This window comes from Thamnophis elegans, chromosome 8 (genome assembly GCF_009769535.1).
Source record: "Thamnophis elegans isolate rThaEle1 chromosome 8, rThaEle1.pri, whole genome shotgun sequence".
NCBI classification, from domain to species: Eukaryota; Metazoa; Chordata; class Lepidosauria; order Squamata; family Colubridae; genus Thamnophis; species Thamnophis elegans.
In genome coordinates, this window is record NC_045548.1 from 29,624,221 (window position 1) to 29,642,933 (window position 18,713).

The 18,713-nt window shown below is 36.7% G+C and overlaps 2 protein-coding genes across 8 annotated transcripts in view; one reads left to right on the plus strand and one right to left on the minus strand.

Moving 5' to 3' along the window:
• CABLES1 (Cdk5 and Abl enzyme substrate 1) overlaps positions 1-6,902 on the plus strand; it is a 70,559-nt gene extending 63,657 nt beyond the window's left edge. For both annotated transcript variants that reach the window (XM_032222544.1, XM_032222543.1), the window contains 2 exons: positions 3,976-4,183; positions 4,780-6,902. In XM_032222544.1, coding sequence (XP_032078435.1) covers positions 3,976-4,183; positions 4,780-4,920 — 349 coding nt within the window. In that variant the 3' untranslated portion in view covers positions 4,921-6,902. The remainder of the gene's footprint in view (positions 1-3,975; positions 4,184-4,779) is intronic.
• Positions 6,903-12,465: 5,563 nt separating this feature from the next.
• Positions 12,466-18,713, minus strand: part of TMEM241 (transmembrane protein 241) — a 47,228-nt gene continuing 40,980 nt past the window's right edge. For all 6 annotated transcript variants that reach the window (XM_032222680.1, XM_032222679.1, XM_032222677.1 and 3 more), the window contains 2 exons: positions 18,306-18,370; positions 12,466-14,151 (listed from right to left, as the gene is read on the minus strand). In XM_032222680.1, the coding sequence (XP_032078571.1) occupies positions 14,091-14,151; positions 18,306-18,370 (126 nt within the window). In that variant the 3' untranslated portion in view covers positions 12,466-14,090. The remainder of the gene's footprint in view (positions 14,152-18,305; positions 18,371-18,713) is intronic.

The window sequence follows — 18,713 nt, forward strand, 5'->3', positions numbered from 1 at the left end:
TGCCTCTTTTCAAAAACCCTTGGCTTAAGACAAATAAATAAATAATCTTAGTTGAGATCTCAGGCAGGAGCCTTTTTTTAAGGTCTGCTGGGCAGAGTAGAAGAGGTAAGAGTGGAAGAAGGGAATTGCAAAAGTTCAGAAAGAGCATTGCAGGAAATATATAATGTAGCGAGCCAGTTTGTTCTAATGGTTAAGAAAGCAGGCTGGACACCATGAATTCTAGTCCTGCTTTAGGCATGAAAGTTGGCTGGATGACTATAAGCCAGTCCATCTCTCAGCTCCACCCACCTCACAGAGTTGTTGGGAAAATAGGAGAAGGAAGGAGTATTACCGTAGTTAGGTATGTTCACTCCCTTGAGTTATTTATAAAAACAATAAAGTCAGGATATAAATAAATAAAATCAATTTCTTGCTTTGTTTTCATTTTTTGTTGACATATGACTCTTATTTTTCATTCAAAAAAGCATTCCCTCCTTCTAACATCCTCCCTCTGCTGTGCTGCCTTATCATCATATTGGTGGTGTTCCTCAGACAGATGAGTGAAGAATGTTGGGAGTGTGGGCAGATTTTCCTAGCAGTGTCACCCAACATGTGCAGCTGCCTAATGAAATTCATTAGTTACCAACATTGGGCAGGATTGATATAGGAAATTGCCAGCGATAGATGATCACTTTAGTTGCAATGGCAAGGGTATCATATCATACTGCACAGTTGACGGCAGTGATAAATCATGTCTGTTTTATCAAGAAAATCACATGGATAGAAAAAAATAAAGTCAGTTCTAACACAGATTGAAAAAGAAGCATTCATGGAGTACAGAGGCAAATACTAGGTGTACAGATGTAATTATTTAGACAGAAGGAAAACAGAGAAGTGCTAGTAAAACTAGTAACACAGGAAGAGGTGGATGAGTTCATCGGTTGAATAGATCTCAAAATGGTTACCATTTTTGATTAGCATTAATCAAGTTTAACTGCTGGTTTCAAATTTTGATTACTTGGTTACAAGAAAGAACAGCCATTCTCCATTTTGATGATTAAAAACAGCTATAGGAAATCAACTATGTATAGTTGAGGAACTACCTGGACAAGCCAATTGGTGATATCCAAGTTCCAGTTAACCAGCTGGAATAGTGTCAGTATAATGCATACACTCTTTTTTTTAATATACTTTTTTATTTTCCACTTTCATAACATATAATCACATGTATACTATTACATAGCCAATATCCTATTGTGTTAAGTAGTAGTTACATCAGTTCCTCTTGTCATCAACGCCCAGAAAGATAAAAACCCATTATTAGCTCTTCTGCTCTCCATACACCTCTTTCTTCTACCTCTCTCCTACCTCCTTTCTTCCCTCCATCTTTTTCTACTCTACTTCCCCTTCCTTTCTCCTTCTCCTCTCTCTTCATTCCACTCCTCCTTATCCTCCTCATCTTCCCCCCTTACCCTCTCTCCTATCCCTCTCTTCCTATCTTTCTTCTCTCCTCTATTTCCCACTCTTCCTCTTATTGGTGTATTTCAGCTTCTGAGCAAACTCCATTCTATGTTGATGGTATTTATGCTTCCATATCAATATACTTAACATATCTTAGTTTTAAAGAAAAAATAAGAGAAGACAGTATACATGTGCAATCATATTACATTAAAATTAACACCCCTCGTCAAGCCTAATATTCATCCCTCCCCCCAATCCCCCCAGCCTTCCCTCCCCAGTATAAATCTTTAACAAAAACAGTCTAAAATATATTGAAAAAAATAAAAAATTGATAACATCTTTACATTGAGCTTAGCTCCTTCTTGCTAGGCTAATAATTCCTTAAGAGGTTCTACCATTTCTAATTGTACATTTTTATAGTAAGCCGCTGTCAAGCCATCTGTACCAGGTGCCTTCCCTGCCTTTAACTGCTTAATTACCTGTAAAATTTCCCCCGAAGTTATTGGTTGATTCAATCTTTGCCTCTGCTCTTCTTTAACTATGGGTATATTTTCTTTATCCAAGTATCTCTCTATATCTAGACCATTAATTTTGTCACCCTTGTACAACACTCTAAAGAATTCACGGAAGACCTTTTGAATCTCACCCTGTTGAAATACTTCTTTCCCTCTGTAGTGCAATTTGACTATGTTACGAAATTTTTGTTTTTTCCTAATCTGATATGCTAACCATCTACCAGATTTATTTGTATTGCAGAAAATATTATGTTTTGCATTTAACAGACTAGTGGCTACCTGGTCTGAGATCAACATATTAAATTGGTTTTTTAATAAGGTAATTGCTTCTTTAATCTTTATATCTCCTGGTTTTAAAGTTAACTCTTGCTCTTTCTTTCTAATTTCATCTTCCAGTTCTGTTCGCTTTTCCCCTTGTTTACGTCTATGTAAGATTTATCAAAGCTCTTCTCATATACGCTTTATTTGCATCCCATACAATTTCCATAGATGTAACCTTATTCATATTAAAAACAAAATATTCTGTTAACAATTTTTTACATTCATTAGTATATTTCTCATATCTAAATAAATTTTCATTGAATCTCTAAGACCTTCTTGCTTGCATCACCCTTCCCAACTCCATCCAAACTGGATTATGATCTGATAAAACTCTGGCACATATCTTTGTCTTCTTCACCCTAGAAAGCAAATAATTGGTAGTTAGTATGAAATCAATTCTGGAAAAGGATTGATGTCTATCAGAAAAGAAGGTAAAATCATATTCTTCTGCATTTCTTTCTCGCCAAATATCTCTCAGTTCGAAATCATCCATCATATCAAAAAAGGACTTAGTTTCGCTCGGATTTGAGAATTTGGGCGAGAAGCCTTCTTATCTTTCTTAGTGTCCATAACACGGTTCCAGTCACCCAATAGTATGCAGGACCTATAATCCCACTGTACTAATTTGGCATGAAGCTTTCTATAAAATCCATCTTGTTGTTGATTGCGAGCATATATTCCCAGTAGCAATGTCCTTTTCCCTTTTAATACTAAGTCTATTGCCATATATCTTCTGTGGGGATCTGCTTCGATTAATTCAGCTTTCATATTCTTCCTTAAGTATATAACTATACCATTTTTCTTCTCTGTAGCAGAAGCTATAAAATGTTGTCCAAATCTTGTATTAATCAGATATTTTTGATCAGTTGATCTAATGTGAGTTTCTTGCAAACAAATTATATCATTCTTGAACTGTTTAAGATAGTGATATATTTTCTTTCTTTTCTGTGGAGAGTTTAATCCATTGACGTTCCATGTTAGAAACTTAGTTGTCATCTTTGGCTCCCTGAAGCTTTTTTAGAGCCATCTGAACATCCTGGAATTTAACTTAGGTCTGGCTCCTCCCACTGCTTCTAAGCTGGCACCTGTAGCATCTTGACCGGTAACAGGTGTTTGTTGTGATTGTTGCTTTTTTAATTGTTGGTCCATTCGTCTGGTAATCACATGGCTTTGTCTTTGTTCCTTGGCTCCTTGTGCTTCTGAGAGAGGAAGATGATCCATCCTTGTTGATAATTGTGTAGTTTGCTGTCTATCTTGTCCTTCTTGTTCCCTTTCTCTAGGTCCAGGTGGGGTGGGGTGTCCGGCCTTCAAAATATTATAGTAAAAATCTCGGGCCTTCCATACTGAATTAAGATGGTATCTTTGCCCCTCAAAAATGAGTGCTAGCCCAACTGGTGCATCCCATCTGAACTTTACGATTTTTAAGCTCTTCGACTAAAAAGCCCCTTGCTATGTTGGCCTTGTTCAGCACGAACATACCAGGCATATTATTGTGTAAGTAGGTATGATTTCAAACATGAACATTTCAGTGTTCAGAAATTCAGAAGGCATAAATAATTACATGTAATGAGAATAATGTGCAACATAATACTACAAATATTTCAGCTATGTATATTTAGGCAAGATTTCCTAATTACAGACATTGTTATTATCTTCAGTTTTCTTTGGCGATATAACTTACTTTCCTTCCTCTTTCCAGCTTGAAGCGAGAAATGCGCAAACTAGCTCAAGAAGAGTGTGGTTTTGAGGAGCCTACTGTGGCTATGGCCTTTGTCTATTTTGAAAAGCTTGCTCTCAAGGGAAAACTCAACAAGCAAAACAGAAAGCTCTGTGCTGGAGCATGTGTCTTACTAGCTGCCAAAATTGGCAGTGACATCAAAAAGCATGAAGTCAGGCATCTTATAGATGTAAGTATCTCTGGCCATTAATGTTTGCCATAAAAAGGTATTGGGAAGGGTTGTGTCTTCCTCTGTGGTCATTACATCAAGTATTACATTTGTTTGAAAAATAATTAAAATGATTAGAAAATTCTATTTTAATAATACTAATAATGTATTAATTTTTTATGCTGTTCAACTCCCAGTAACTCTGGGTGGTTTACAAAATGTTAAAAATACTTAAACATAGAGAGATGTGCAAAACCAAAACTAACACTAACGGAAGAGCAGGGATAACAGAGCATACAACAAGGAAAAGAAAGGGTAATCAGACGGCCTCACTAAGAGCCTAGGCAAACAGCCACGTCCTCAGGATTCTTTAAAATACCAGTTTTGTGGGGGTGGGGCTGTTCAAATCTTGGGAGAAAGTTAATTCCAGAAAGTAGCCACTGCTATGGAGAATATGCACTTCTAGGGTTCTGAAGGTGCGGCAATCCTGACTGATCACAAACCGGTTGGGCAGCTACTATTTGAATGTATAAATAAAATTAGGGGAAGTTATTTTAAGTTCTTTCCTACAATTAGTATCCTAAAATACTAAGCTATAACTGTTGGCTATGTTACAGAAACTGGAAGAAAAGTTCCGCTTGAATAGACGAGAGTTGATTGCCTTTGAGTTCCCGGTGTTAGTGGCCTTGGAATTTGCTCTTCATCTACCTGAACATGAAGTGATGCCACATTACAGACGTTTGATCCAGAATTCCTAGCACAGGCTACCCTTCCAAGAAGGGGGAGGGGTTTAAAAAACTATTGTCTATTTTGCTCAGAAGAGCAGCAAGTTACTACTGAAAATGCAAAAAAGAAAAAAAAAATGGGATGCAGAAGCCCCAGTGCCCTTTCTTCTCTTTTCAGTGCAGCTTTTCAATCAGATAGTAGGAATAAAACAGTGAATTCTTTAAGACTTCTCAGGCTAGATTAACTGTTTAGCTACTCAATGCAAATGTTGAATGAGTTCACATATGAGTCGACAGTGAGTGGAACTTTCACACAATACTTTGTGGACCAAAAAAGAACTTTATTGGGTTGCCCAAATAATTCATGAAGGAACGAGGAGTATTAGCACCTTTCTTTTACACTTTTTGAAAATTGTCCTGTTGACTCACTTGGAACTGGATGCATTTCCTGCTAGAGCTGATATCCACCTGACAAATGGATCCAAAACCAATGATGGGTTGTGATTATATTGTCACTGTGTCAACAATGTGCCAATCTATTTTTGTAACTGTTATTGAAAGTGCACTTTTCCTGGTGGGTGGGTAGACTGTTCAGTTGTGTACAAAATATTGGACAGATTTGGAACCCAGTGGCATCTTTGAATCATTGCAGTGATATTGTTTACTAAAGACCAGAGGACAACTTTTTTCTGTTTGCTTTATGAAAACTACTGGAAGAGAGACACATGGCTACATTGGAATAAGCTCAGATAGTGTTTTGTAATTCCTGATTATTTGATTACCCTAACACCAACTTTTTTTCCAAGTTCATAGTACTTAAAAATAGCTACATGTACAAGAAACAAATAACTGGTGTTATGTTTTCACCTTTGTATGTGATGCCTTTCAGACGTTCAAAACAAAGATGCTATTATATGAAGATCTTGTTTTAGGCCACATGCATATTTCTAATCACTGCACTTTTCCCTCAGTGTAGATGGTTAGATTTGCACTTGGTAGTATTGTTATTTTGTACTCTATGTTAGAGTGCATTCCAAGTTAACATTGATGATGCTCTATGTTTAAGCAGTGTTTTATAAAACAAAGTTGTACTGCTGAGGGCATATTCGGCAGCAGCCTTAGGTCCTCATAGTAGATGTATACCTAACGTAAGCATTTTTTATTGTTGAACAATTGTTGTTTTCATTAGAAATGACTGTATAAAATCAAATTTAAATTAGGGGCCATTAAAATTGCCACTTTTTCATACTGCTCTGGAATCTTAAAAACTTTATAAACCGCATGTTCATAAAATACAACGTGTAAGCTGAAAACAAAAAAGCAGACTTGTCCTAGACAAACTGCTGTAATTTCCATGTATTCTGTTTTCTAAATAAATGTATGTATGCCTAGATTCTCTCTCACACACACACAGATCTGCAAGATGATAGACAGCTGAATGTGCTTCATAACAGGTTACAGAACAAGCATCAGGTAATTAAATTACTATTTTTATATATAGTTTATGCTCATGTCCCACTTTTTCCAGTGCTAATTCACTTGGTACAGACTATGACTGGCACACTAATTAAAATAAAATCAAGTGTTTATTGTTTGTCACGCAATGCAGATTAATTGAACAACTGTTTTATTCACGTTCCTCTTTATCAGTCATTAGTATTAGGATTAAAAGAAGTGGAAATGAAAATAGTATACGAACAAAAATCTGTTGTCTTACATTTCAGACACTGAAAAAATGGACCCTAAGGCTTCAGACTTAACAATAGTAGACTTTTAATTTATTTGCTTTGATTAATGGGACATTACTACAGTTCTATGAGATCCACTACTACATAGAGCGTGGTCTGAGCAATGCAGAGTAGAGCAAATCATATTATGTGATTCAGAAATTACACTTCAATTGACAGAACCTACATTTTTCATAGTCATGCCATTGATGATTATAGTATTGCTTATGATTAATTACAATTCTAGCATTTTTTTTACAAATATATTTTACCAAAACGGGTGTCATATACCTTTGCATGTTTTTCTTAAGAATTTTGCATTTGTCTTGGTAAATTTCATTCTCTCATTTTCATTCCTCCAACCTGTTGTTTTGCGTTTTGCTTCTGCCTTCAAGGTTATTACATATCTCTCCTGAAATTGTGCCACACTTATTTGATAAGAGCTGAGGTGGCGCAGTGGTTAGAGTGCAGTACTGCAGCCACTTCAGCTGACTGCTGACTGCAGTTCGGCGGTTCAAATCTCACCGGCTCAGGGTTGATTCAGCCTTCCATCCTTCCGAGGTGGGTAAAATGACGGGCAATATGCTGGCTCTGTAAACCGCTTAAAGAGGGCTGAAAGCCCTATGAAGCGGTATATAAGTCTAACTGCTATTGCTATTGCTATAAATGTTTTTTCCATCTCAATCCCAGTCCTTATGCAAATATTCAAGAATACTAGAACCAAATCTGAATCTTGTGTATACAGTATCCCACTCTCTACCTTGTTTCAGTGTAACAAGGAATATTTATAATAATTTAATTAAAGATTATAATTATAGCAGTAAAAATTAATTCAAAATGAAAACAGAGAAGAACTTTATCACCTTCTCTTAAAATACAACAAATGATTTCTTCTTCTCATAGCCCATCTCCTCTATAAACAAATCCATGAAACATTGTCATTTCAGTTCTGATGCCAGCAAGGGTTTAATAAGGGATAATAAAAATAACAATATATTTAACTTGATCAAATAAACCAACTTTATATTCCTTACTTTTACTTCTAATAATTTTGATCTTTTAGGCCCTTCAAATAATGTCAAAGAACTTCCTTTTAATTTTTTTGCTTCTTCTCACTAAATTCTTCAAAATTTAATTTTGTTGTTGAAAATCCAATATGGTAAAATTATCCAGACCATTCTCTTGGTTTATTTGTATATCCCTTTTAATTATTAATAATCAGCTGGCTTATTTTTGCATACTCAGTGTAGCATTTTTTTTCTTGTGAATCTCAATTGTCAGATAGAACTTCTTCCTTTTCTATAACATCTTTTAGGCACAGTCTATCTGAAAGGGCACTTTCTGTTAAAATTAACATCTGAGTTTATTGTTCAAAAATATTTAATATCCAATGTTAAAATATTTTGCTTTGTTCTGTAAATTGAGTTTAAATGTTCTTCTCCCTTAATTATAATATTTAGTTCCCTCTAGTCTCCAATTTTTAAAAGTTTATCTTAATATGTCTTTTAAATTCAAAATGAAATTATTTTCCCATGGAAAGTGTTCTTTGTAGTTAATTCCAAAATCTTATTTCTCTGGATCTTTATTCCATTTGCACCTTTGTAAATCAAATTTTTAATCATGTTTTTTATATTTATTAATTTCTTTCAAATCTTTTTGAGAGAAAAATAACAATAAAACTAGAATAAATGGCTGCATAAATGTTCATACCCTCTTGTAAGTAAGGCAATAGCTGTGTTCAGAATTAACTAATCACATTCAAACTGATATTAAATAATTTTAATAAATAGTTTTATTATAATATTTAATAATTATAATATTTAATAGGAGCCGAGGTGGTGCAGTGGTTAGGATGCAGGCCACTTCAGCTGACTGTTATCTGCAGTTCAGCGGTTCTAATCTCACCGGCTCAAGGTTGACTCAGCCTTCCATCCTTCCGAGGTGGGTGAAATGAGGACCCGGATTGTTGTTGGGGGCAATATGCTGACTCTGTAAACCGCTTAGAGAGGGCTGAAAGCCCTATGAAGCGGTATATAAGTCTAACTGCTATAATTCACACCTGCCATCAATTAAAGTGATTGATCAAGCCCATTTAAAGTTTACTCAGTTGCCTTGTACAGCAAAAGTCATGGACTGCAAAGAGATCTCATTGCTAGAAGATATCAATCAGGAGAAGGGTGCACTTTTTTCCAAGGCCTTAAATATAACATGGAACACAATGAAGACAGTTATCAACATGTGGAGAAAATAGCACAACAGTTACATTACCAAAAATCGGATGTCCCTCCAAAATTGATGAAAAAACAAGAAAACTAGTCCAAGAAACAGCCAAGAGGCCTACAGTGTTATTAAAGGAACTACAGGAATTTCTAGCAAGTATGGATTTTATACTACATGTAACAACAATCTCCTGTATTCTTCGTATGTCTGGGCAGTGGGGCTAGGGTGGCAGGATGGAAACCTTTTATTAAAAAAGACATCCAATCCCAGCTGGAGTTTTCAAAAACCCACATGCAAAAAGTTCAAGGTTGAACTTTATGACCATAATTCCAAAATTTTTGGCATAAAAACAACACTGCACATCCCCAAAAGTACACCATACCCACAGTGAAACATTGTGGCAGCATTATGCTTTGGGGCTGCATTCTTCAGCTGGAACTTACCCTTTAGTCAGGGTGGAGGAATTATGAACAGTTCCAAATATTAGTCTATTTTGGCACAAAGCTTTCATGGCTCTGTTAAAATGCTGAAGAGGACTTTCACCTTTCAATAGGACAATGACCCAAAGTCTACCTCCAAATCAACAAATGAATAGGTTCACCAGAAAATGGGGTTTGGAGTGGCCCAGCCAGAGCCTGGATGTGGATCCAATTGAAAATATGAGGGCTGACCTGAAAGTGTCTGCACTGGAGAAACTCTCGCAATCTGACAGATTTTGAGCACCTTTGCAATGAAGACTGGGCAAAGATGCCCAAGACAAATGTGCCATGCTGATAGGCTCCTTCCCCAAAAGAATGAATGGTGTCATAAAATCAAGAGGTGCTACAACAGAGTATTTTTATGCAACCATGTTATTGTAAATTTTTATTGTTATTTTTCCCCCTAAAAGATTTTAGTTTGTTTTTCTATTAAGGTATACAATGTATATATTATATTAAAGGTGGAAAGAACTCTGAAGTGGTTTACCTTGGTCTGATACGTTTCAGAAATCTGGCATTTTAATGGGTGCATAGACTATCTATATCCAGTGTGTATTCTCATAGATTTCTTAGGGAATAGCAAATCATCAATTCCATAGCTGGGTCTTTCAGAATTATAATTTCAGATATGTGAATAAGAGCAGTATGTTCCTTGTAGTTGTTGCAGAACACTTAAGTATCTACATCTCATAATATTATGAGAAAATCCAAAAATCACAATGATCAAAATCCAATTTTTTTTTATTACAAGATACCATCTGTTATTTTTTAGTATGAAAAATAATCCTTGCCAAGAAAAATCTTTTATAATTAATTAAGTCAGTCCTTATCCTGATTAATGATGCAGAAGTCCAAGACAAAGCTGTTCCGTCATTGGATTAGGAAACTCCATTCAGCTACCTAAAATACTCACCTCTTTTCATTAAAAGGCACTCAGGATTGCCGAGTTACATTTTGGATGTTTTCTAATGTTCACCTTTAAGAAAAGATACTGATTACGTCAATTGTCTCAATATAACAGTTTATTTGAGAAAGCGTAGGAAGTAGAGGAAGTTATGTACAATTTCATAAAGCTACAAAAGCAATTGTTTTTATGAAGATGGGGTATTTAGAAAATACATTAATTTGGAAAGTCCAAAATATGCAACATAACAGAAACTCATTGGCAAGAATAAATTATCTTAATAAAACTTCTTTTCTTAATGATTTCCACTACATTCTCAATAAAAAATAAGCATGTTGAATCAGTTTTTGCTTTTGAACTAAATACCGGGTTGTATCTCGTAATAATGAAAATGTCTATAATGATATATTAAGTTACAAATAATTTAGACCATAGCATAATGCAAAGAACATATTCTTTGCCTGCACATATTTCCAGATGTTGCAGCAGTAATTTAATTAGAAGCTTTCATTGGTAGAGACCTTATTCTAGATCAGCATGGATTATAATGGAATGGTACAGAACCTTTAAGACTTTTTAGTATTCTGAGAGAAGGCAAAATCCAAAAATGGATGGGAATATAAACAGTATGGTTGAGACAACATTGAATTTAATTTAAAGATAGTTAAATTTGGGGTGAATAAAATTGAATAATGTTATTTATTATCCTGTAATAATCTACAAGTAATCCTTGACATGACCACAATTGGGATTATAATCTCAGTTGTAGAGCAAAGCCTACATTGGTCACACCCAAGGCTCTGGAGTACACATGTAGCCTAGAGTTTTTAGACAGTGCATCCTAGGGCTAAAAGGAGTAACATGGCTTAATGTAAAACTGTTTGGTATATGTATATACATAACAATTGAATAAGCCTCAGGTTTGAGGAAGGCAGTGGACTGTTCTTCATCTGAGTAAGTGTGCCTATAGTCTACAGATGTCTGAATGTAGAGCAGTGTTCTTCAACCGTGGCAATCTGAAGTTATGTGGGCTTCAGCTTCTAGAATTCCCCAAAGTGCATGATGGCTAGGGAATTCTGGGAGTTGAAGTCCATTTATTTTCAAGCTACCAAGGCTGAAACACAGTGTAGAGATTTTTTTACATGTTTGATGGGGAGAGACTTGAAACTCTGCATAGAGGACTCATATGAATTCATCAGAATACATGCAGTGTTTATCATGTCTGTCAAATGTTTGCCTTCTAGGAAGGAACACAGCAATACACTTTTGCTCATTCGGGAGTCAGTTCTAGATCAGATATTACACTAGCTGTGTAGTAAAAGAACTTTTTATTCTGAATGTGAGATTCAGAGACCTGCAAAATCAGGTTCTTCTTAAAACGTTAGTGAGCTGAACATTGTGACTTCTGTTGCTCTTTCTAAATTGCCAGATTCTTGCAACAAGATTGCATAATATTGGCTGAAATATTTCTCTTTTGGAGTGATCTAGAGTGTATTTGTTTTTTGGAGGGTGGGTTTTTTTTGGTTTTTTTTTTGCTTTGAATAAATAGAGCAAATGATACAGTCCTTTTGAGGATTTGAAAAATGGAAGTGACAAAGATAGTCCTCGATTTATGACTATTGAGACCAAAATTTCTGCTGCCAAACAGGACAGCTGTTAAGTGAGTTTTGCCCCTTTTTATGACTTTTCTTGCCACATTTGTTAAGTGAATCACTGCAGCTGTTAAATTAGTAACAGGGTTGTTAAGTGAATCTGGCTTCCCCATTGACTGCTTGTCAGAAAATTGTGGAAAGTGATCACATGACTCTATGTCACTGCAACTGTCATAAATATCAGTCAGTTGCCAAACACCTGAAATTTGAGTAGGTGACCATGGGGATGATATAATGTAAGTGTGAAAAACGGTCATAATTCACTTTTTTCAGTGCTGTTGTAACTGAATCTTCACTAAAGGAATTGTTGTAAGTTGAAGACTACTTGTATCTAAATGCCCCTTAACAAGCTCCTTACCCAGATGACAATAACTTTTGCTAAGCAAAAATGTTTAGGAATAAGAGAGATACAAATATTTGCTATGGAAAGAGTTCATATGAAGCAATGCTGCAGACCAAATTTTGAAACTATGCAGTATCACTATATTTCCTTTTAGAAACTAATCACAACATACAGGTAAGTGTTATAATCCGTATGTATAAATGTTTAGGTAGTAATAATAATTAAACATTTGAGTGAAAAAATAGTCTAATGCTTAAATGTAAGATTCACTTTATTTTTTCATTCAATGGAAGTAGTGTTGCAGATCTGCTGACTATCATCCTAATTTTTACTCTTATTTTCCAAAGAGTCCTCGGCACACATCAGATTCTGGGATGGGGTGAGGTTTTTTTAAAATTTCTAATTCTCAAATGGTTTCATTTTATAGAGAAAGTAGAACTGAATGTGATGCTCTTACTTTAGTGGAGATTGAACCAGATCCTTCCTGCTTACCATTCAATTCTATTGAATTTGAATATTCACAGTGATTTTTATCTCTACCATGCCAAAAAGTACAGAATATTGGAGAAGACCTTCCAATGAGTTATTATTTCTTTTCAAGGTATATTGGAAATATATTTGCTTTTACAAAGAGGCTCAAAAATGCCAACCCACAATGTACTTATAACCCTGTATCCACGGGAACAAAATTAACTTAGCCAATATGCTTACATTTTGCCCATGCCAAGGCAAACTGGCGACAGATGGCTGTGTTCATATATTATCATACATAACAAAAGCATAATGTGAGTTGGAGTATTGTCTGAACCCAACTAATGTAACTCATTAACAGTTTAACTGAATTAGTGTACAGTATGTGAATCAATGATAGAAGGTGTAGGGAAATAAGCACAAATGATGTTATGTACCTGAGTTAACACAACTAGTGTTGTGTGATCGGACAAAAAGGGGTAAGTCTTCAAGTGCGCTTATCCTATCAGAGTAACTGATGATCACTTATTTATGAGTGGTCATTTATAGTCTGGTTGGATTTTTCTTGCATCTTATGTTTGCCTGACAGCAAATTTGTAAAGGCATGCTGGCTGGGGAATTCTGGGAGTTGAAGTCTGCACATCTTAAAAGTTGCTAAGTGTAAAAAACAGTGAATTGGCTGCATTCACAAAACTTAGCACTATTATATGTGAGGGTTGGATCATATGAGGTCATTATATCTATATCGCCCCCTCCACCCCCAGGAATGTATGGTACTGATGCTTGCCAATGGATCTATTCTTCCCACACAGTTTTGCTGCCAACATCTTACCATCCAGTGTCAGGAGGAGGATAAGGAAGCAAGAAGTATATTACCTACAATAAGTAATGTGCACTCCAGGCTGATGAGGAACAGAACTACTCTTTATCTGAAAAACATCCAAGATCAGAGTAACCCCTAATGCAGGGCTTCATGAGGGGGTAATAGGTCATCTATTCCATTTTGTGATAAAATAAGCAATTATCATCTGAATAGAGTGCTACAATTAGAAGATTGGCCCTGAGAAGAAAAGTAGAGAATGTTTGGATAATACCAGAGAAGTTCCAGTTTAGTGATGATCCTTCATTTTAGCATACTATCAAAGAAAAAAAAGAATCAAATCCCATTTTTATGCATTGCTATTAATAGAAGGTATGACTTAAAAACAGGAACAGGTAGAATTCATCCTACACTATCCTATAGCGGATGTCTCGGTGTTATTGCGAATAGGACTTTTTTTTGAGAAAGTGCAGTCATGGGACTGCGCTTGTAACCTGATGTTTGCTTACACATCTTCAGTAATCACTTGTTCTTAAACAAAAATTGAGCAGTCCCATTGAAGAGTCATCTTCCTCACTTGTCAGTGTTCACGTGCCAGTCCTTTCAATGTAAAGAAGAAAGACTTCAGCAAATCCAGCCAGCAAAAGACTGTTAAGAAAAGATAGTAGAAACTTTGTTAGCAAATATTTGCTAGAACAAACACCAGAAACACACACTCAAGACAGCATAACCCAAAGCCAATAAAATTAATTCTGAAGGTTTTTCAGTTTTCAATAATGGAAGCAAGCATGGATTGCGTTTGCTGAAAATATGATTCCACGCAGGTTCCATCTATAAGACTCATCCCCCAATCCTGTTGGTTATGTCCAAGGAAAGATACCAACAATTGGGAAGGATATAGATTTCCTTCTTCGACTTTCTTCCTCCTAGCCTTCCCTTCCCAATTAAATCCTGGAAGGCAGAACCACTGATTCATTCATGGCATTTTGAAATTTGGATCAATGTTTTCCTCTAGGGAAGCTCTGAGAATAACAGGGTGCGCATGCAGTTCAATGTCAGACTCTTCAACCATGCAAACAAATTTTGGCCCTCCAAATGCTATTGAATTACGAATCGCAGCAAATCTTGGTATTGGTTATGCAGGCTAGTGAAGCCGGAAGGCATAGATCTGGATGACTAGACTCCCAATTCATTGCCTTAATATTTACTCTTAATTGCACAGACATCTAGGACTATTACTGTGTTTCCCCCAAAATACGACCTACTCAGTCCTAGCTTGATTTTTATACGTGCGCCCAAAATAAGCTCTACCTCCAAAATAAGCCATAATTAAGACCCCACCTCTCCAGGGTGCATGGGTAAAAATTAAGCTAGGGAGGGGAGGGAGGCCTGGAGCTGCCCTACTCCTTACTTTTGGATAGTTGCAGCCAGGCCTCGCACACCTCGGCCCATGTTATTGGCTGCAGAGGCCTTCAGGAAAGCCTTGCTGGCTGCAGAAGAAATGCAAGTATCCGAAGCTGAAAAAGTTCCTGAAAGCCTTTGACGGGGAAAAGGAAGCCAGGGGTGATGCACGCAAGTGAGGTGAGTCAGTGGACGATATTCTCCCCTCGAAAATAAGACCTGGTGCCTTTTTTGATGGCAAAAAAAATATAAGAGGGTCTCATTTTGGGGGAAACATGGGTATGTAATAATTAACCCAAAATGTCTCTCATCCGTCTATTTTAAAACTGCCACTGTTGTACAATCCTCATACTTTAAATGTGAATAGACCTATGATTAATATGTTTTAAGACAGAACATTGTTCTCAGTGGCTTGAGCCAACACACACTTCATAAGCAAACCCAACTTCTTATCCATAGTGTTGTCAACAGGTCACAAATTCCCCTCCTTTGTATTGCTCACAGTATCAGAAATTTCTTGAGGGCAGGCAATTTGATCTCAAGAATGGAATTGTATGAATAAATATGTGTTTTATTTTTTCATATTTGTATGAGATAGCAGTTAAAGTGCTGAAGGAGGATCAGGTAAGCCTGAATTCATATCCATTCACATGAGTATACCAATCATTTTCTCTCAGCCCACTATACCTCACAGAGATATGAGGAAATGAGGGGAAGGGAAGGTATTTTACATACACCACCTTGAACTTCTGGTGAAAAGCAGGGCATAAATCTAGCAAATGCATACAAATACAATTAAGGACATCTTATCCTTCCCTTCCTTCCAAAATACTAAAGCTGCAGATCCTTTCTTTCTTTAGGTTTACAATACCCTTGTGATATGTGAGGAAGGAAAATCAACTAGTAAGCTTTGCTGCCCTGCAGGTAGGATGCAATAACTTGCCAATCTAAGCTTCTCCTGTGTCATCTTTTACTTCCATTTTATTTTTAAAGAGCGTTTATATAAATTATTTATTCCAAATGGGTTTGGAAGGAAACCTCCACAGCAGCTTGGGTGGTCACTTGAATTTCCTATTGTGTTTCTGTAACATTACCAGTGTCCCTATCACTACCAGGGGTCCCTATCACACCTCCTCCAAAGGTACTTCCCCAATTCTGGCTTCTCATATTCCAGTCATGTATATGGCATTTCCTGCCCTGCGTTAATGTGACCAACAGGGTAAGTTGAACAAAGGATACCAGAAGTTCAAGAGGTTCATCTTTTGTTTCTAGAAAAGTCAGCCCATGCATTAATCTTGAGCAAGAGCAACAGATGGCTTCAAGGCTATTCTCCCATTCCTCCTCCTCAAAATCAGCCAAATGCTGCCTCTGCTCTGTGTCTCTTCCAACAGTTCTATGTTTCAGCCTTATATTTTAGTTCCCTGACTTGGTTTACAAAAAGAAAAAACCCAAAGCTGCTTTTGCAGCTATATCAATAAACAAATCTTTGCACAATGTACAAACAGAAAGACTTATTTTTTATGGCAAAATAGCAAAGCTTCTGGATTTTGAGAGTATTATATTCTCTTAGACTCTTAATTTCATTTCTTTTGCAAATCATACAGATGCCTTTATTCCTGAAATATGATTTGTAAGATTGGTATTATGTAAACAATACCATTTTTACACCATAACATACTAAAATCATTATTCATTGTAAGCCAAGGATGGGATTGTTTGGAAAAAACATACTCTTGGAGGTGAGGAGGGGCAAGAGCCGAGGTGGCGCAGTGGTTAAATGCAGCACTGCAGGCTACTGCTAGATCAGCAGTTCAGCGGTTCAAATCTCACCGGCTCAGGGTTGACTCAGCCTTCCATCCTTCCGAGGTGGGTAAAATGAGGACCCGGATTGTTGGGGGCAATATGCTGACACTCTGTAAACCGCTTAGAGAGGGCTGAAAGCCCTATGAAGCGGTATATAAGTCTACTGCTAGTCTACTGTAGTCTACTGTAAAATGGTGAGATCAAAGCCCATTAGAAACATCTTGTATAGGCCCACTTGGGAAGAAAGCTTTCAGCTTCCACTGACTGAAGTAGAAAATAATGACCCTTCACAGGTTCATGAACCATCTGAACATAAAGTGATTCCTGCGTAAACCCATCGTCTTAACAGAATAATTTATTTTGACCCTTATTATGTCTAGAAAAGGTTCCACAGAGTAGTCATGATGACTAATCAAAGCTTTTTCTCTATAGATTTAACCAATTTTCTGTTTAAGAAAACAGTTCCTGTCATCTCATTGTGCAGAACTGTATTCCAAAAAGTAATTTTCTGTTGGTGAGGAAGTTACTTTGCCTTGCCTTTGCTGTCAAACAGTTATGGGTTTATATCAAGAAAATTCTCCCCCCCCCAAAAAAAATCTTTGTTTGTTTTGGTGTCTTCAAGTCAGTCTTGACTCCTGGCAAGAGTTTGGAAATGGTTTGTGTTGCCTCTTTCCTAGGGCTGAGAGAGTCACTGGCCGAAGGTCACCTAGCTGGCTTTGTGCCTAAGGCAGGTCTAAAGCTCATGGTCTCTTAGTTTCTAGTCTGGCATTTTAACCATTAAATCAAACTGGCTCTCTTTTTCCATACCAGATATAATTTATGTGCTTTGACTGCTAAAAAGCCCTATTAAAATTAATGGGAATTATTCCCATGTAAGCAGGAGTACCCATGTATACCAGTTCATCATTTCAGAGAAGATAAAAACACCACTTAAACCTACAGCCATTCACCAGAGGCCCATTGTGCTTCTTATCCTCTAAAGCAGTGGTTCCCAACCTTTTTTTGGCCATGCCCCACCTAAGCATCTTTAAAATCCTGATGCCCACCTGTGACATATAATTCTTACTTTATTCAAAAAGTGAACTCAACTCATGCGGAGGAAGCCTAAAAGGCCATTAACATGATTTAAACAAGGTTCAAATTGCCCCTATTAAAAATCAAATTGCCGCCCTGTGGGGAGTAGGCCCCAAGTTGGGAACCACTGTTCTAAAGTGTCAGGATACCTGGGGCAGCAGCAGGAGAAAAGGACAAGAAATAAAGAGAGAAGACTAGGGAGGCATAGCTTGTCCATCTCTGGCCTACGAGGTCAGGGGGTTTTCTTCACTAAACAGCACAGCTTCCCTATTCCCATCGGCAACCCAATGGAGTCATATTGCTGATACACTTGGTATTTTTCATGAACTTTATTTGAAAGCAGGTCCTGTCACAATGTACAGCATCAGTTCAATACTTCTTTCTCTAGTTTTATAAAATGTTCTTTCTCTGCAGCTTAACTCTGTGGTTTGGCAAAAATGATTCAAGACATAAGAAACTAAGGAAGATGGCTTAGAAATTCAAGGACATTTTAAATAACCACAACTTCTGTGTAAAGTACATACCAGCAGGCAGTTGGTACATTCACTGTAATTTCAAAGAAGAATGGAGACAGACCAGCTGTGATAACCTAGAAAGACAGTAAGACGGAAAGCTGATTGTTGCAATAATCTCATTTTAATGAATCCCAAGAACTTACAAAGACCTAGGTCGGGTGTACTGAGGATGTGGTCAAAAAAGTCAAGATGCCACAATGGTACAATTGAAGATTAAATGTGGCAGATACCCTGCATAAAAATTTGGAGGGTCCCTCAGAAGTTGTCTGACCTTAACATAACCTGAGCCATCTTTTTGAGAAGAGAAAAAATCTGCCATCAGGAATCTTGTACTGAATGGTCCAATGAACTATAGTGTTATTTTTACAGGTAGTCTTCATTTGGAGAAGTATCTGAGTCATGGAGCAAAGTAGTCTT